This window comes from Pristis pectinata, chromosome 2 (genome assembly GCF_009764475.1).
Source record: "Pristis pectinata isolate sPriPec2 chromosome 2, sPriPec2.1.pri, whole genome shotgun sequence".
Lineage (NCBI taxonomy): Eukaryota > Metazoa > Chordata > Chondrichthyes > Rhinopristiformes > Pristidae > Pristis > Pristis pectinata.
In genome coordinates this window covers 121,500,006-121,521,043 of record NC_067406.1, presented here as the reverse complement: position 1 = coordinate 121,521,043, position 21,038 = coordinate 121,500,006, and the positions used below count along the sequence as shown (strand labels likewise).

Here is a 21,038-nt window from a genome sequence, read left to right as displayed (position 1 = left end):
TTACTAGAGAAAAATGGAAACAAGCAAAATAATTTATCATTGTGAGGAAAATAAATTGATATATAGTACTATGTGAAAATTAGCCGATGCAAAGAATGAGTTTTAACATTTTCTCTGAAAGTACTGCGATAACCTTGACCCCAAAACAACATGAAGAATACTCAAGTGTCTGCTTGTCTACTGACCTATTTGCCTGACCTTCATAATTCTCAGTATAAGAACTGTAAGTAATGGCTGTGAGTCAGCAGTCCAACCATATGAATTGCACAGCATTGGCTCACTTGAAGGTAGAACGTGAAGTTAATATTACAAAATAAATGTAGTTTTTTCCAGAGGCAACAGTAAAACAGATTAAACCTAAACACTGAGTGCTGAGTTGCTATTAGTCTTTCTACAGCATAAGGTTTTCCTGATTCCAGGAAAAATCTAGATAATTCTGTTTACATGATCATGCCATATGTGACGGTAAGGTCACAACTTAGTTTACAGTGCATAAATCTGGAAATCCACTTAATGACTAAATGATGACTCCTTAATTCCTTAATTATAAAGTATCATTGGTATCTTCTTGATATACATAATTCCCTATATTAAAGTGTGTAGCCCATGTGATCACTTTGCTTTATTCAGTTGACTTCTATGTAAAATATATTCTTTTCTGGACTATCAATTTATTCCATATTGTAATAAATAATCTATTTCAGAATGAATGCATTTATGTTTATTGCATGATTTTTCATAGTCTGCATCAAGATAGGAAACAAAATCTTTTTAAAATAAGGCAGTTAATGTCCTGACATTGATGAAGTAAAGCAGAGCTATTTAATATAGACACTTTTTCTTTGGACTGAAGCTAGTGGAAAGTGTGTCACCAAACAGGCCAGTCACGTATAAAAAAGGTTGAATATAATGATGATGCTACTCCAGCCAAAATGGAGACAATTAGGCAATACTCCTGTCAATCATACTGCCTAAATCAGTTCTGTTTTCTATGTAATTTACTCAGAAAAAAAGAATCTAGTGGTGTGGTGTGGAATTTATATAATAGCTGGCCTTCTAATGTCCTTCATTTCCTTATATTCACATAATTAAAGTAAATGTGAAAATAGCCTCAAATGTGAAAATGAACTCAACATTGAATTCAACACTTTCAGGTAGCTGAAATGTATCAGAACTGGCCCTCATCTATTACATTAACAAATGTCCTGTCACTTTACAGAGACGATATGATCTGCTGGACATTTCCAACATTCTCCTTCTGCCTTCAGTTCTCTGCAACAACCCTGACCTGCATTTCACACATTTTACATATCCCTTTGTTTTCTCTAACTCCCCTCCTCATTAATCTTTAAACAAGATAGCTTCATAACAGCATATAGCCATTGCAACCCCAGCCTCACCCTGTCAATGCTATTCCCTTTCTCGTATTTATCCCTCCCCACCCATTCTGTAACTTGTTTTCTCGCTTTTCCAATTCTGATGAAGGGTCTTCAATCTGAAATGTTAACAACTTTTGTTATCTTTCCACAGGTGCTGCCTGACTGCTGAATGTTTCCAGCACTTTCTGCTTTTAGTTGAAAATAGCCTGCCTTTTGGTGCCTATTTCAAATAGCTATCTATTCATTTGCAGAATATTATATCATTATTTGTGTTGAACTCATAAAAACTGAGATATCTTAAATCAAGTCAGACCACACTAAACAATGTCATCTATACGTTTTTGTTTCATAAAAGAGGTTTATCCTCTGTTTCATGGACATGGTATTAAAATTGAGGGGAAAAGAATAAAAAAAGGAAATTTCAGAGACCATCAGTGCAACTAGTCTGCAATCCATGTAATAACATACTTCACATCTTAATTAACACAACTGCATCTCATCCTTCCAATTTTAGTTTGAGATTTTAACAAACACATGGCAGAAACAAACAAGGCATGGGTCAATGTTTTTATATAACCCATAGAAATGACAATACATCGCATCATTTGAAACAAAATAACCTGTTAGTCTATTCCTGGGATATAGATTGTATTCCACCAGTCTTCATTAAGTGGTAACTATTTTTGTGTACTATTATATTGAACAACCCTAAGGGTGTTCTCATTTTTGGGTAACACATGGTGAAGTTCCACAAAATCTCTCCAGCACATATATAACCAAGGTTTTTGTTTGTTTCTCTCTCCTTTTTTGTTTTAAGTACAATTTTTTGCCTCTCTTTTTGGACATTTCCAGGCACCGGACAAGATTGTGCTTGACCCAGCCTGCATTCACTTCCCACAGGATCCCTCTGCCTATACTAACCACACAGTAGCCAATGTCCTTCAAGGAATTTACCAAAGTTTAGAAATGTCCTAGATCATTGGAAACATTTAGAAACAGTTGAAATACATTTAAGTAATATAAAAAACATTAAACCATGAAAAAATAAACTTAATTAACAGCATTCTCCTTTTACCTCTGGTTAATTAAACCTGGTATTAATTAAAAAAGGAAAAAAAAACAAATTAGCTTCACTCACCTGTTTAGTGAATGTCAGCAACTCCATTCAAATGAATGGACCACGCCAAATATGCCACTGACATAAAGGTGAGGGACCAGAAATGAGGTGTGTCTGACTCCTTAGCTCTGTGCAATAAGGAAACACCTCTGGACTTGGTGCTGAATCCAGGGAAAGAGTGGGAAGAAGAAGAAAAAAAGTGTGGTTTGTAGCAGCTGCTCATTAGGGTGAATAATGTGACCATTTGCCAGACTTCTAGTGTTGATGGATGTACGCTAGCAGTTTACAATACCCATCATAATCTACCAGCTGACACTAAAATCTAGCCGTTGGGAATGTGCTGGAGGTCAGATGGCATTGTATCAAGATGGTATTGTAAACTGCTATTGTGAATCCATCAACACATGAAGTCTGAAAATGGTAATATTGTACACCTTAATTGAGCAGCTGGTACAAAGTATTTTTTTACTCTCCTTAGCTTCTACTCCTTGGCTTTTCCCTAAGCTTGGATGGCATATTCGCCTCACTGGCCACAGAATGTCGGATCTTCAAAATGACACCCAACCACACAGCCCCAAAATTCTGTTCTTTAACATGATAAATTCTGTTTTTTTTTGATGTAACGTGGATTAACTGTTCATGCTTCTTGTTTAAATTGCCAGAAATAACAGTAATAACAGTAATTATGATGCTTTTGGCTGCCAAAGGTAACATCATTAAACAGAGACGAAGCTTACCATTTTCTAGTACAAACAAAAATATTCAAAAATAGATTTTTTTAAATTTAGCAAAAACTATGCCAATGAAGTCAAAATCCTAGTGATAGAAATTACATCTTACTTCTTATGATTAATCTCTTGGCCATTAAGCAGTGGAAATGTTTTTAACAGAAAACCTATAACTCTTTTGAAACACAAAAGTACAAATTCTGAACAAAATAATAGATACAGTAATACTGCAATGGACAGGATTCAAAATGAATTAACACCTTAATGGGATTTTATCATAACATATTTATCATATTCATATTTTCAAATACTGCCACATACTCAAGCCTTTAATTAATTATATAATTGAAATATGAATGAGGGCAGCACAGTGACATAAGAATTAGCACTGTTGCCTCACAGCTCTGGCAACCCAGGTCCAGCCCGACCTCTGTTGCTGCTTGCTTTGAATTCACACATTCTCCCTGTATCCACATGGGTTTCCCCTGGGCGCTCCAGCTTCTTCCCACATCCTGAAGATGTACTGGAATTGGCTATTGTAAAATTGCTCTATTGTAGGTGGGTGGTAAGAGAATTTGGAGGAATCAATGGGCATGAGAGAGAGAATAAGTTGTAGGGAAGCAAGTGGGAGAGTGGGACTGATGAGATTGCTCTGAGATCCAGCAAGAACTCAATGGGCCAAATGGCTTCCTTCCATGTCATAGGAAAATATGAAATATAAAAAAGGAGCAGAAATAGTCACTACAGTAAATATTTATCAATCTCCACCTCAAATATATCTAATGACCTGACCTCCATCATCCTCGGGGGCAGAGAATTCAAGAGATTTGCTACCTTCTAAGAGAAGAAATTTCTATGCACTTCAGTTTTAAATAACCAACCTCTTATTTTGTACCTATGTCCCCTTGTTTGTGACTCTTCCACTTGTGAAAACATCTCAATGTCTACCCTGTGCCATTTAAATAGTGCAAGACTGACCTGAATGTAACTTCAACTCTATATTCCCATTTACCCACGATAACCTTTCATCCCTTACTTATACCACTGTCTTTGAGAAAGATAGTTCCAAACACCTATGATCACCCGAGAGAAAAGATTTCATCCCATCTTGTCTTAAGTTTGACCCATTATTTTTAAATAATGATCCCGAATTCTAGATTCTTCCACAAGAAGAATCATCCTCTCTGCACCCACCCTGTCAAGACCAAGTTTCAATCAAGCCCTTTTTCATTTTCCTAAACTCCAGTGGATACAAGCCTCAGCTGTCCCAACCTTTCCTCATAAGACAATACACCCATTCCATGTATTAGTCTAGTAAACTTTCTCTGTACTACTCCCAATGTATTAACATTGTTCCTTAAATTAGGAGACCAACACTGTACGCAATACTCCAGCTATGGATTCACTAGTGTCCAATATAATAGAATCCTTTAATAGTTGTGGATATATGAAAACTTGGAAAATATATAATCAGCAGCAGGTCAATTGACTCCATTAGCCTGAACCCCAGTTTTGGCATTGAGAGGAAAACAATAAGGAAGAGCTCCAGTCAGACGGTCTCTGAGGTATTTACCGCTTCCTCTTAGTTAGTTGCAAGACTGACCTAAAAAAAATGTATTTATTTAGCAAATTTAATGTGGTAAGGATTTCCAAAGAAATGTACAGGAATATAACAAAAGAAAAACTCACTCTGAACCACATTAGGAGATATTAGTTCACAATATGTGATTAGAGGGCAGAGAAAACACTCCCAGCAATAGACATGGCAACCTCTGTGGTGAGAGCTTCTCTTTCTTCAAATGCCTGCTGCTGACAAGGATCAATTCAAAGCATCTAAACACTTCAGCAACTGCAATGGCATCAAACTGGCTGAGCAACTAATCATAATTGTACCTCCTACTTAGACAGTCCCTTGGGGTCAAAGAGGACTTACCTCCATTACAGTTAAGAGGGTTTTGAGGATGCTGATAAGGCCAGTCTGTGCACCTGGATATCTGGGTTGTAGATGGATCCCTAAACATCCTGATTATCAGTTAGGTGCTGGACCGCCTTCACTCTTGCCATCCGTGTATGTAAATAAGTTTGGCATCATTGTATGACCTGTTTAATCATGTGCATTTCATTATCTGCAAGAGGGAGGTCATTGTAGAACTTCAAATAAACCAGACAAGACTGACAGTGTTCTCTGTGTTTCCCGACTGTTAATCAGCTCACTGTTCACATTACGCTGCTATGGACTAGGAGCCCACAGATTACAGAATTCTCTTGGAGAACTAACAGGAATTGAAGTGGCCATTTTTTTAAACAATTATCTGCTTAACCTAGGAAGCCTTGGAAGTCCATCACCTTACACGATTTTTGGCATGTAAATGAAAATCCTTCTTTTTCCCTCAGAGTAAAATGCAGTAACAACCAACATTCTAAAAGTTCGGCCTGATTCTCCTGGATGCAAGTCACCCTCATGTCCCAGTGTGATTTTGGCAGTGATGGTGCAGAGGGTTATGCTTCTTTGTTGCATTGCAAGGAAAGCTGAACCACACTGTCTAGTGAGCAACCATTATTGGACATTCCTGGGACAATCTATCTTTCCCAGCGTGGCACCAGATTGGGAGCCAAATCAGTTAAATACCTTATGTTCATCCTTCAGGCCAACCTACTGGGTGCTGCATAAGAACACAAGCAGGAGTAGGCCACCAGACCCCTCAAGCCTGCCCCACCATTCAATATGATCTACACTGGCCTCAACTCCTCTTCTCTACCGGTTCCCCATAACCCTCAATTCCTTGATCTTTCATATATTTATCAGTCTCCACCTTAAGTGTATCTAATGATCTGGCTTCACTACCCTCTGAGTGATGAAATTTCTATGCACCTCAGTTTTAAATGACTGGCCCCTTATTTTGCAGTTACATCCCCGAGTGAAAACATCTCAACATCTACCCTGTCAACCCCCCTTAGCATCTCATATATTTGAATGGCTACCCCTCATTCTGCTAAACTCCAGGGATTACAGACCCAGTTGACCAGCCTCTCTTGATAGCACAACCTCTCACCCAGGAATTAGCTAGGTGAATCTCCTTTGGACTGCCTCCAATGCTACCATATTCTTTTTTTAGGTAAGGGGACCAAAGCTGTGCACAGTATTCCAGGTGTGGTCTCACCACACCCTATTCTTAAACTCCAACACCTTTGCAATAAAGGCCAAAATGCCATTTGCCCTCTTAACTACTTGATGGACTGCCTGAAAACATTTTGTGATTCGTGCACCAGAGCACCTAGATCTCTCTGAACTTCACTCATTTTCAATCTCTCTTTTTTAGATAATAATCCGCCTTTTGATTCCTCTTTCCAAAATGCATGACTTCTCACTTCCCTACATTAAACACCATTTGCCAGGTTTTCATCCAATCACTGAGTGTCTCTATATCCTGTTGCAGAATCACAATGTCCTCATCACAATGTGCCCTTCCATCTATTTCCATATCATCAGCAAACTTGGAAGATGTATTAAAGGAGGGAATATGCAGCAAAGTTGCAACATATCCAGGGCACAGATTCTAGATCAGACTTCCAGACCAGGCTCCTTTAATTGAAAGTTGGGAATTGGTTTGATTCAATACCCACCCTCTAGCCACTGATTTGAGGCAGTGCCAGATGCAGAGCAATTGCTCGAGTACCAGAAAAGGCAGAAACTAGTTTCAAGCTGGCTCTCCATCTGAGCCTCTGGATCTGATCCTGTGTTGGCACATTTTTTTAAAAATATCTCTCAATTTCCCTTTATTAATCATTACGAAGAATGACAAATTACATTTAAACCATAAAGATATGATTGTGGCAGAAACCAAAAAATTTAATATTTTAGAAGATACTTTATAAAAATAATTTTTAAAATAATTTCAATAGCTCTTATATTTTGAAGTATTTATGTGAGAGTATTACAATGTATACACATAAAATTAGGCCAGATAGTACATGATTAAAAACACATGTAAATATTATACACAAAGTACAAGATCCTTAGCCTACTTTATAGTGGGGCAATTTGCTGAAATTCATGCCAATATAAGTATTTGCCCTTGATTGTGGTGGAGAAGGTAACAGCCCACAGAGGAATACTGAATCTCAGATAGGATTTCTGTGTTGAATGTCGTATACACAAATATCCTGAAGTTGCTTTTAGTTTCCCAAAGTTGTGACATTGAATGCCAATAGTTTTGTTGTCATTGCTACCACAAATCCTGAGTCCTTTAGGATAACCAACAGCTTGTTTAAAGAGATAGATTTTAATATGTAAGGAGGAGAGAGTGAGGTCGGTAGAGAGATTTGGGGAAGACGTTCCTAAGCTTAGGGCTTCACCAGCTGAAAGCATTCATACAAACAAGGGGATGAAGGAGGATGGGAATGTACTCGATTTCTGTTAAGATTGTAAAGCTGAAGGTCATTACAGAGGTGGAAATTGCTGCAGCGTAGAGCTATGAATATGTGGATGAGAATTTTAAAGTTAAGATATTGTTGGACCAGAACCTGATGTGGGTCAGAGAGAAGAGGGGTGATGAGTGAATGAAATACATTTCAATTAGATTTGGTGGCCAAGATTATGGATATACCATTTATGGAGGACCTAAGATGGGAGCCTGCTCAAAATTTATATTTGAGAACTTTATTGCCTGCTCTGTTCTCTACTCCTGACCAATAAAATCAAGGTATTTGTTGAAAAGCCACCATTCAGAAGGGATAGTAACTCCCAGTCAAAAAAAAAACTTTATTAGCTTATAAAGAACAAAGCAGGAGTATTTTGGCTGTTCAACATGACCAAGAAACAAAACAACCCAAATCGACTTCCTCCCCTACCCCAAACAAACTGCCTGTGTTGTCAGAGGCAGTGTTGTCACTGGAGCACCACCAAAGTAACTTAACTTATTGATGTGCACAGTTACAAGTGACAATTAAATCATATTGCCAGTTTGCTACTTATGGCCCCTTGCCATTGATTGCAAGCTGCCCATTATAATTACAGAGCAATGCACACATCCTGTTCCATCTTCCATCCTGTTTTTGATTAGCATGATAAGTATGTTCTGTGTCCTTTATTAATGTGGAGACAATTATTTACAAAGTGAATATGATGTTATATCTTTGTTAAACATGCTTCATAAATACTCTAGGATAACATTTTACACTCTAGAATAACATGAAATCAAATATCACATTTTAGCAACATTATAAAGCTAACATGATGAAATGCACATTCCTCCCCAAACAGTATAATATTCTTTCACTAAACTGGTATGGTACGTAACCAGAAAATTATGATGCAAAATTTAAAAAAAATATTTAAAGCTTAAATACTCAGACAAGAGAAAGAATAAGTAATTCCAAAAAATTTTATAGTAATTCCTCCAATGGTTCAATTGGAAAACTGGTCTAATACAAAAGGGTCAAAAATCGGATCTACTGAGTTAGCTAATTATTGCAGTAAGAATACTATAACTGGCCTCAGCCTCCCTAGGTTACAAATAAGAAAAAACAATTAAAATGCCAGATTCTTGTCCTAATTTTATTGTTTTTTTCACACTATTTATTTATTAGCTGTTGGATTCTTTACATTGTATAACGACTATACTGATTAGTGGCTCCTGCTGATTAACACAGGATCCTCTGTCATGCCTGCCACAGTCAAAATGTCTGCTGGCACTCAACAGTCGAGAAAATTATTATTTGAGTTCCCTTATTAAAGGGAGACATCATTCACAAAACCATGCCTCAGCATGTATCAGTCCCTTTGGGAACAAAGAGGAAAAAACCGAAGAATGATGATAAAAGTCTAAATTTGTTTAATGGTACATTTATTTCTTGACTGCTAACTGGAAGGGCTTGAATAAATTCCATGTTAGTATATTTATACTGTAATACTTTTAAAAAGACAACAATTTATGCAGCTTTATGTACTGGTTTATAAGGCCAAATGAATTGCAGTAAATACTTCAGTTCAAAAATCAGAAGCCTTGTGATCCATGAATGCACTTCCTCCACATGTTCCTGCAGAAAGTGTGACATTTCCTATCACAAAAATCAGGAAAATCATATAGAGACCTTGACTGTCATTCAACACAATTAGACACTTAGTTCAAAGGAAATGTAGCCACTGCTTTCCAATCAGGTGCTAAATCAGTGAAATCAAAATTGCTTTGTAATTTAGCAAAAGCACATTTTGCTTGTTATGAAATGACAAAAAGAGCAGTGACGGATTTGAAATATGAAGTTACTGTCTTAGAGTGGCCAAAGGGCTGGCTCTCAGCAGTTGAATTTGCACACTACAGGGAGCTGACTGATTAGATGAAACATTTTCAGTGCCTGTCATATTTTCCACAACTTAACAGAATGGGGCAGTTGTCATTTATTGGTTTGAAGGATTTCTTCCAAGCTTTTTAAACACTATTTTAAGAAATTTTCTTCATTATACAACTGCTTAGTTTGCTTTTATTAGGAATAATCCACTGGAAAAATACCTCTCCCCCTAATGTCATCCAAGTTTTTTGAGAAACTGTATGCTTTATCTATCCATGCTTTGCATTGTATTTGCTTTCTTCAAGGAACCATAAAAGTGTCTTTTAATGATACTCTTTGAGTCTGGTAAAAGTAACACTTAGATAAATTGCCTGCAAATTTTGCACACCACTCATTTATCTCAATGTCTTGCAATCTGTCATCACTATTATTTTATGGTAATTTAAAAGTTATTTATGAGCACAGTCCTCCCCAGGTTACGAACATTCAACTTACGGACACCCCGTACATACAAATGAACATTTGGGAAACCAGCAGGATGGATGGGGATGAATTTGCCGGCTGCAGTGGGACTGCAGGCATCTTCTGCTGGGTGGGAACAGAGCATTTCTGTGGTCCTTCTCCCCCCAATCATCCTCCCCCATACCCCCCACCCAACAACTGGGGGCTGGGTTGAGCCAAGCAGAGCTGGGAGTGCTGAGCAGACTCACTCGCTCACTCCCTGAATCAGTGAGGCTGGTTGGTATCCACTCTTCCCCGCCTGCTCACTCTCCTGTCACAGCTGTTTCTGTGATCCTCTCCCACACACTGTTTTTTGTTCATTTCTGACTTACAAACAGTTCAGGTTATGAACAGTTCTCAGGAATGGAACCCTGTTGTAACCTGGGGACTGCCTGTACAAATAAGCATACAGTATTTTTTGCAATTCCTACATCTATATCCGCACAAATCAAGGAACATCATAGCATCGTGATGTACGGAGGCACAATGCACACCTAGGCAAGCCTGGAAATCAAAACATTACCACACAATACAGCACATCATGATTCATGCAAGTAGATTGCCGGAAATCAGCCCTGTGCTTTCAGGAGAAACAGACATGTAGAACCCACAAGAAAAGCAGATCTCTATTTCCATCAACCTGTGGAGACTGTTTCATTTATGTTAAGAATGATAGGAGTATTGTGTCTACTGTCAGCTGACCCTTTTCAGTAAAAACTGTAGCAAAATTGGGTCATTGCCCTCCCTGTTTTAACTTGGTCAACATACAGTATAAAGTATTTTCACTATCTCTTACTAAAGGAAGGTCCGCCCTCAGTGATGATTAAAAATATGAAGTTAGCTATGAGTTCCAATACACTATTCACAGTTCCCACAAAAATTAAGCTCTTACAATTTGCTGAGAGCTTATAGTCTTGAATCAAGTAAATTATTTAGCTGTTTGTAACAAAAAGCTTAAGTTCTGGGGCTAGGGGTGGGACTTCACAAATATGTAAGGATAAATATTAGGAAATCCATGTACAGAAGGCAACTGAAATTAAGTACCAATGAGACACTTACCTCTACTGTTTCAGTATTAGAGTATCTGGTCAAGCCCTGCTGTGTAGGATTTATGACTGTGATCTGCACAAAGGCATTTGGTTTCCGATCACGAGCTGTAGCCACCAGTTCCTTGCATGCTGGTATAAAATGCAGAAAAGAATTGTAAGCTGGACTTTTTAAAAATCAGGGGAAAAAAAAGCTCATTTCTGGACAGCGTAGCTGCAGCCACAGCATAGCACACTGCTCTACAGAGGAACTTTCCAACTAAAGGAAGTCCTTGGAAGCAAAGCTTATTGAAGGAAGTCACATGTCAATGCTTGTTTTGAGAATTTTCCATAAATTATACCATCTTTTATTTGATTTCCTGCCAATGTTTTACTGCCAAATGTTCTTCAGTTGTCTAATCTGCACATGCATGGACATACAGTGTATCATTGTGTTAATTCACTACCCATGTTTTATCAGGAAATAACTCACCCTACCATCTGTTACCCCACAGAATCCAATATAATTTTAAGCAGGAACAAAACAAAAGCTTCGAGCAGAGTTGAATAGTTCCTGCATGCAGAAACCTGCTTACCTTTAGTACTTTATTGCCTCTCACTCAGTGTTGTTACATGTATAGGAATCAGTCCACCACCAGTTATTAGCAAAAAGTGGAATAAATCCAATCACAAATTTCAAAGGACTAGGCACAGTGTAATTTTTTTTTAATGATGCACAGAAACAAGAGATTCTCCAATTTAAAAGCACATTAATGAGGCAGGAAACATTTTGGAAAACTGTCTTGGCTGGCTGCAAGCTGGTGCAGATCAATCAGCCTAATGCATTTGCCAGAAGGAATGTGGTTCAGGAAATGAAATCTGTGCCGCAGTGCACTTTAAACAGAATTCTCCTGGAGTACTGTTAAAATAACAGTGCAGAGTAATCAAAAACATATCAGTGAAACATGATATCTGGGAGAGGAACATAAAGGTTTTCAAAGAAGAAACACTGCTTACTGACAATTTTCTAAAAAACTTACCAAAAATTATTTGGCAATATAATTGTGACGACTAATGCTTGATTTATAATGGAGTAATCACAGTAATGATCTCCAGCACCACGAGATTAATCAGTGGCCACTTGACTCACTATGGGATGCATATGCACTCCACTAACATGATTTTGTTGGCAGACCATACCAGTTGAAGCTAGCTCAGCTTTGTTGAAGCCATATCTGCACCTCTCAAAAAAGGACCTGTGGCAGCACAAAGACCAATGAATATAACGTCAAGCTCACACCTAATAAGTTTTCCATTCTTAGACTAACTGTGCTCGTGATTCCTCTACTGCCATACTGCCAGTGCCCCTGGTGTTCCTTGTCAACTACCCAGCTTGGACTGCTACTGCTCATGGTGAAAAAGTGTAGTCCAAAGCTGGGCCATTTAGGCCAAAAGTCCTCCTGAGAAGTGTAAAGTTATTCACCTCGGTCAGAAAAAAAGGAAACAGAATGGGCTGGAGCTCGCTGGAGCCAGTCCATTTGGCTCTTGCCAGCGATACACAGGGAAACTTTGAATGTTTGTGGTTCCCCTTCTCACCACTATGGTGAAAACCTGATGAAAGGGAGGGTAAGGATACTAAATGGCAAAGCCATTTGTTGTTGCAGAACCTCGTGTCTTGTAATATGGTAGCATGTGTAGGCCAGAACAAATCCTGCTCACAAAATGGCTTAAAGAACCTTGACAACTGGAAAATCCTTGTCCTTAGTGTTACTGGCTGTTAAAAATGGATTTTTTGTAAGTTTCTAAAGGTCACTAAAATTCAAAAACATACAAAAACTCTTGAAGGTCAATGAGACAATTGAAAAAAAATTATAGAAATATTAAAAATAAGTCACTTAAAGCACTTGTTAAAAAATTTAGAGAAATTCAATTAATTAAAACTAATCTAAATTACCTTATACGTACTTGCCTTCCTCTTTCAGGTCTCACAGCCGCTTGTGTCTATTCAAGTGAATAGGCTCACTGTTCCTGCTCCTGCTCTAACCTGGCGCAGATTCAGTGAGCAGATTCCCCAGTGTAGCTGCTGAGATTTCATCAGCTTCATGCACTGCTGCTGGACTGCATGTCAAGACCAGCTGGGGAACCATGGGCTGAACCCAGGCAGCAACTATGAGACTTACAAGTTCGCATGGGTGTTCTCAAAATGCTGACACTAAAGAGGACAAATAGCAGCAATTCATCACAGAGCTGCCAGAATTTCCCTGCAAGTTCTGACCCACAGACTATCTTTTAAATGGTAAGGAACTAGTAAATGTTGGTGTACAAATCTTGATGTGTTGGTTTTGAAACAAAAAGGTTAAACTGCAGCTACAAAAAGCAATCTGGAAGCTGAATAGTGTGTTGGCCTTCAGTGCAAGGTGGTTTATGTGAGGAAGCACTGCTGCATTCATTCAGAATTTCAGTGACAGCACACTTGGAACACAGCCTCCAGTTTTAGTCTACAGCCACGGAAGGATATACTCATCTTGGAAGTGGTGCAGATGTGATTCACTTTCTAAACTCTGGGATCTGTGAAATTTCTCATGAGGACAAATTCAGTAGGATAGGCCAATACTCACCAGAGTTCAAAAGAGTATGAGGTGATTCAGAAATTCATTTAGACAAGTCCAAAAGGTAGTATTGTTCAAGTTCAAGTTCAAGTTACTTTATTGTCATTCATCCATCCATTTCCCCCAGACTCACACAACAGAGGACATATATAGAACAGAAGACATACAATAAACACAAACAAAAATCAAAAAATCAAAAAAATAGTGCAAGTACACATAGTGCAAAAAAACGGTATATACAAAATACAAAATTTAGTGCAGAGTTAGTGCAAAATCAAGTTGGACAAGAGAAATACAAGCTCAGTGTGTTGTACTCATTGTATAAACACGTTCAGCAGCAGCCAAAGTTCTTATACACCGTTGTGCAAACCAGAGCTTTTGACGCGACATTTGTCTACCAGGGTATTCAGGAGCCTGACAGCCTGGGGGAAGAAACTGTTGTGCAATCTAGTAGTTCTGGCCCGGATGCTCCGGTACCGCTTGCCAGACGGCAGTGGGACAAATAGGTCGTGAGAGGGATGAGAAGGGTCGTCTATAATTCTATAAACCTTACGTGTGCATCCTGTATTGTAGATATCCAAGATGGAGAGAAAAGGTACTCCAATGATCTTTCTCGCTGTACTCGCAATTCTCTGCAAAGACTTTCGGTCAGAGGTGTTACAGTTACCGTACCAGGCAGAGATGCAGCTGGTCAGGACACTCTCAATGGTACCCCTGTAGAATGTAGTGAGGGTGGGGCAGGGCAGGTTTGCTCTTTTCAGCCACTGTAAAAAGTGGAGGCGCTGCTGTGCCTTCTTGGCGAAGGAAGAGATGTTAGTTGACCAGGACAGGTCGTCTGCTATATGTATTCCCAAGAACTTATAACAGCTGACTCTCTGTACAATGATGCCATTGATGCACAGGGGTAAGTGGTCAGCCTAAGCCTTTCTAAAATCTACAATCATCTCTCTTGTTTTGTCCATGTTCAAGGAGAGATTGTTGATTGTGGTGCTAATAATTGCATGAACATACAGTGCTGCAATTCCGCACATATTTCTGAATGCCTTGGCACCCATCACTAACGCTATGTCCACATTTTGGCAAGATTTTCATGTTCGCTAATGCTACTTAATCACTGTAACTTGCCCAAATTTCTCTTTGACAAGATTTTCAGCCACATTGGTCTACAGAACGGCAGTTGTTGTTTACTCACAGATGAAAAAGCTTTTACTAATGCTAAAGGATCAAAGACAACATTACTTTAGGGCCAATCATACCACAGCTATATTAATATCACTCCACACCACTCTACATGCTCACTACTTCCTCAGCATACTTCCATACATCTTCAAACATTTTTTTTGGAAACTAAACTGATTTTCAGTGGCCATTTGTCTTGAACTACCTCTCCTCTTCATATATGAGGTGTGTGTGTCTCATAAGTACAGCAAACATTCACAGGGTCCACAGCACTGGAGGCAAACAAGGATTCAGCATCCATCACCTATTGAACTGGTTTCACAGCAAGCCAGATTCTTATCTACACTTCTTGAAGGAGCAAGGTTTGTGCTTTCACAAGGTTGTCCTTACTCATATCTGTCAAGTACAGAGGCACAGATATCCCTGCACAGCTCTCACAGTCAAAATTACAGTCACCCTCCTTCTCAACTTCTTAGCCTCAGAGTTATTTGCAGTCCATAAATGCAGATATATCCTACATATCACAATTTGATGATTACTGCAACATTGACAACCTCTACTCCTAAAAACCAGGATACATCTATTTCTCCACCAATCCATGGGGGCCAACAGATTAGCCATGGGTATTCACTCTCATTTCAGGGTTCCCCGGAGTGCATTCACTCCTGTGAACATTACTGCTCCCATTCTCTTAATTGTACTTTGTGCTTAATCATACTGTACTTTGTGGTGGAGCCTCAGAGGAACTTTCCAATGATCAATTCCAGGTTTGCTGGCAGCTCCCACAATTCATTGCCTTAGCCAGTCATAGCTGTCTCTCATCTTGTGGGGGCCACACAACCCAAAGGGGTGTATTTCTCGGGTAAAAGCTATCCCCTTCTTATCACTCTGCTCATAGCTCCAAGCACGCCAGGTGAGCAATGCTCCCGTCACAGCCACACCACAGCCAGGATCTTAGTGGATCTCCAGGTCTGGTAAAAATGAAATTTTGCTGCCTGCATCACACTTATGTCAAACTTCAGTTTTCAGCAGCCAAGGTACAGCTCTGGTGTGCATTGCATTATTTGACCTTCATCTGAACTCAGCTGCCAAGATGGAGCAAGGTAGGGACCAGGAGCCAAGACAGAACAGGATCAAGATCCAAAACAGGACATCCACCAAGAGCCACAGTTACAAGAAGATGATGAAGTTGAGAAGCCACCCCTCAGCATCATGAGCCCCATCCCAGGTCCTTCTAAACAGTGTTTTATCGTGGAAAGGTTCTCTTAAGGCCCATAACATCCATCCCTTCCTGTACACTCACATTCAAATCACTCACATAGTCATTGGCTTCTTCAATTCATGACAGTATCTTAGGAATAGTATTCAGTCAGCATGATAGAATGAGGTACTGCCACCTTACTCTGAACCCATAATGCAACTTTTAATGAATTCAAAAAAATTACTGAGTTTAAAATATGCTCAGACTTTCCTTGCCATAAGCATTGATATGATATTGATTTATTATTGTCACTTGTACGAGGGATACAGTGAAAAACTTGTCTTGCATTACCGTTCGTACAGATCAATTCATTACACAGTACAGATACTGTACATTGAGTTAGTACAGAGTGCATTGAGGTAGTGCCGGTAAAAACAATAACAGAATACAGAGTAAAGTGTCACGGCTACAGGGAAGTGCATTGCAGGTAGACAATAAGGTGCAAGGTCATAACAAGGTAGATTGTGAGGTCAAGAGTCCATCTCATCGTATAAGGGAACCGTTAAATAGTCTTAGCACAGTGGGATAGAAGCTGTCCTTGAGCTTGGTGGTATGTGCCCTCAGGCTCCTGTATCTTCTGCCTGATAGGAGAGGAGAGAAGAAAGAATGACCCAGGTGGGTGGGGTCTTTGATTATGCTGGCTGCTTCACCAAGGCAGTGAGAGGTATAAACAGAATCCATGGAGGGGAGGCTGGTTTCCGTGATGCGCTGGGCTGTGTCCACAGCTCTCTGCAGTTTCTTACGGTCTTGGGCAGAGCAGTTGCCATACCAAGCCGTGATGCATTAAGATAGGATGCTTTCTATAGTGCATGGATAAAATTTGGTGAGGGTTAAAGGGGACATGCCAAATTTCTTTAGCTTCCTGAGGAAGTAGAGGTGCGGGTGAGCTTTCTTGGCCATGGCATTTATGTGGTTGTACCAGGACAGGCTATTGGTGATGTTCACTCAGAGGAACTTGAAGCTCTCAACCCCCTCAACCTCAGCACCATTGATGTAGACAGGTGCATGTACACTGCCCCCTTTCCTGAAGTCAATGACCAGTTCTTTTGTTTTGCTGACATTGAGGGAAAGGTTGTTGTCATGACATCATCTCAGTAAGCTCCCTATCTCCTTCCTGTACTCCGACTCATCGTTATTTGAGATACGCCCTACTATGGTGGTGTCATCTGCAAACTCGTAGATGGAGATAGAGCAGAATCTGGCCACGCAGACATAAGTATATAGGGAGTAGAATAGAGGGCTGAGGATGCAGCCTTGTGGGGCGCCAATGTTGAGAATAATCATGCTGGAGGTGTTTGAGGATGAAGCTACCAATTCAGTTTTCAGTCCCAGCCAGGCATTGCAGCAAAGGCTTTCTCAGAATAAGACAGGAATGTTCATCTGCTATCATCATCCAGCCTTTCAGAAATACAAATGGTCTGTTTAATTGTACATAAGCGGACTTCACATTGCAAATCTGGCACCTGTTACATCTGGAATTAATCTCAGGGGCATATATGTCTTCCTGGTTGAGCAGCTCTTCTTATTTACCAATCCTATAGGAACTCATCAAGTGGTCCACTTTAGGAACATCAGCAGTCATGTGGACTAATGGATACCATGGATAAGAACAAACTGTAAAGTAGCAGGGCTGCTCAATTAGGTCAGGAGGGCCAATTAATCATCTCCCTTGATTCAATAGAATACTTGGTCAGAGTTCTGAAGATGGTCCCACAAAATTCTGTGAAATACAACTATGTGTTTTTGTTGCAGATATATCTGGATTCTTTTTCCCATCAATGACTTGAATGATGGAAATTTCTCTGCAACAAGGAATGAAGCATGGACTGTCTCTATTGTAATGTAATCACATCCTTGCAGTTCCAAAGGCATCTCGACTTGCTTACTGTTGCTCTGCCTGTTGGATCAGACTTGCTTTGGTGTCACAAAGTACTACTTCTGATTTTCTGAGAAAGCTTTTGAACTATCTGTATAAGTCCATCATTGTATTTAAAATTAAATCATCATAGTGTAAAGGAGTTTGATAATAATTGGATGCTGTTGGCAGCATTGATTGCTCTCTGCTGCTGGACTAACTTCATGTGACCTCCTGCCATGGCATGCTAGAATGATCTCCTACAGCCAGGCTCACCTTTGAGCAATTCTCTGAGGTTTATCTAAGGAATGGACAAGTATCACACAACAAGGGGACCTTAGGTTTTTGCAGCACATGACCAGAGAGTGGGAGTTGCATATGTTTACAAAGGCATTCATTTCATGCTTTGAAGAGACAGCTATACAACCCCTCCAATGAGGTCAGAAAAATTGCCTTGAAGGAGTAAGAGGGAACAGAGGAACAAAAAGCATGAGCAGAATCTACTGCCACTTAAATGGCTTCATTCAGTATGAGTTGAACAAATAAATCAACAGAGACTTTGATAAATAAAATATTTGGCTCAAAAGGAAACACTGAAACAATGAGTCATAATCCAGTCACCAGTGGGACCTTATAGTTCTAGTGATTTCCTGTGCAGACCTGGAAACCTAGAGTTGTTCATTAATTTCAGGTAACCCACACTCGTAGTGTTCCTTTCCCACTCATTCTGGTCCACCTAGGTTCTCTCAACCTTTGTTCACTTTTTCCATTCCTCCCCTCCTCCACAACACCCCTTTAAGATTTGTTACCATCCCAAGCCCAGTTCCATCAGCCAAGCACCCACGCCTTGTCCACCTGGGTTTCTTCTCGCTTGGCCTATGCTTCAATCCCCTCCCCCAACTGGTTCTATCTGCCCGGCATCCCTCCCTTATATGGTTCCACATCACCTTCCAGTCTCTGCCTCCGTCTTCCTACTCCACTCCCCTCACCTGGCTCCATCTGCCCTTTTTGTTTCCTTATCTGTTTCCACTTATCACCCACCAGCCTCTGTCTGAAAACTCCCTCCCACCCCCACACCCGCTCCCCCCCACCAGCTTACCCACTTGGCTTCATCTGCCCATCATCCCCCACCCCACCTGGTTCCACCCATCACCCACCAGCACCTGTCTCACCCCTCCCTCTCACCTCTTTATTGGCTATCTTCCCTCTACACACTCAGTCCTGATGCAGGGTCTTGACCTGAAACATTGACCATCCCTTTGCCTCCACAGATGTGCTTGACCTGCTGAGTTCATCCAGCAGTTTATTTTTTCACTCCAGATCCCAGCAAGTGCAGTCTCTTGTGTTTCCTGTGATTGCTGCTTGGCTACTGGAAGGCTGGCTTGACTCTGAGCCAGATGTTCTCTTGTAATGGCTAGCTCCAGATTGCAAGGTAGCAACAAGTGTGCCAGCAATCTGGGGGAAGAAAGCTTGTGTGCATTAGTAAAGATAATGCTTGAGAGCCAGAGGCAACAGGTGAGATCCTGACATTCGGTGGGAGGATAGGAATGTCCATTCCCACATTTCTAACTGGAGTCACATAGCACCCAGCAGATAACGGCAGTCTGGTGTTGCCCATACTGCATAACTGTCATCATGACCTCCAGAATGTTGTCAAGGGCAACAGAAAGACCTTGGAACACAGCAGTCTGTTTTTTTATACCAGTACCAATGTCCTGAACAGCAGTAAGCCACTCTTCCTGGGAATCAGCCTGCTGCTGGCTCTGTATTAGCAGAGCTCCAGAAGACAGGAAGCATGCTTGGCAGCGGCAGAATACCTATTCCCTCAGCTGCCCTGTTGCCTTGGCAATGCCATGTTTGGGTGCAGAAGGCAGAGGTGGATGAGGTTTTCTTGGCTCTCCACCATCTTTTTGCAGAATGTGGACATGGACTCCTCCATGCTCCTATTCCTGGAGTCTGTCTAAAAGTGGTCATTTTGGAGTGTCAACCCAAGAACCTTCTTCTAATGCCTCCCTACCATGGGGATTTGACACCTCTAAGTCAGTGCTGCTGACTGGATTAGTGTTCCGTAGTTGAGACAGAAGGGCAGGCACGGTAGTGTAGCAGTTAGCGTAATGCTATCACAGCGCCAGTGACCCGGGTTCAATTCTGGCCACTGTCCGTAAGGAGTTTGTACGTTCTCCCTGTGTCTGCGTGGGTTTCCTCCAGGTGCTCCGGTTTCCTCCCACATTCCAAAGGTGTACGGGTTAGGAAGTTGTGGGCATGCTATGTTGGCGCCGGAAGCGTGGTGACACTTCCAGTCTGCCCCCATAATAGTCTACACAAAAATTTGGAGCAGCAGAGGCTGAGGGGTGATCTGTTGGAAGTGTATAAAATTATGAGGGGCATAGATAGGGTGGACAAACAATATCTTTTTCCCATTATTGAGAGATCTAATATCAGAGGTGAGTGGGAGCAGGTTCAGAACAGACATGAGGGGTACGTTTTTTACTCAGAGAGTGGTGGATGCCTGGAATGCATTGCCTGATAGGGTGGTGGAGGCAAATTCATTGGGGGCTTTTAAGAGGGGCTTGGATGGGCACATGAATGAGAGGAAAATAGAGGGATATGGGCACTCTGTTGGTAGGAGGGATTGTCTATGTCGGCACAACATTGTGAGCCAAAGGGCCTGTTCTGTGTTATATTGTTCTATGTTCTATGTTCCTTTTACCATCTTGTTTGACTGCAGCCCACTGGGGCCAGTTTTCTCCTCGTGTGAAATGTGATCCACAGATTCCAACTTATTCTCTTTGGTACCAGTATCTGAGCTGGTATGGATATAAAGGATAGATGAACTGGTGTAAGGGGTGCTTTTCTTTTACAGTAGCTGATACCTGCATCTCCTTCTGTTCTGCAAATGACTCCTGCAGCTACCCTAGGGCGGCAGGATAAGGCTCAGATATCCCTTCCCTGCCTCTGTGCAGGAACCCTGAAAAAAAAAAGCAATACATGTTAAATGGCCCTGCAGCAATGTTCATCTGCAAATAATATCTTGTTATGTTATAACTGTAATGGGAACACCTACTGGGCACTGTAGTCTGCATCTTGGGCCATATC

General features: G+C 40.6%; 1 protein-coding gene across 2 annotated transcripts in view; it reads right to left on the bottom strand.

Annotated features, from left to right (window-relative positions):
- inpp4b (inositol polyphosphate-4-phosphatase type II B) overlaps positions 1-21,038 on the bottom strand; it is a 561,052-nt gene that overhangs the window by 241,388 nt on the left and 298,626 nt on the right. The window contains exon 4 of one of the 2 annotated variants that reach the window (XM_052042054.1): positions 11,073-11,191. In XM_052042054.1, the coding sequence (XP_051898014.1) occupies positions 11,073-11,191 (119 nt within the window). Of the gene's footprint in view, positions 1-11,072; positions 11,281-21,038 lie in introns of those variants that run through there. The other variant, XM_052042063.1, reaches the window with a different exon arrangement.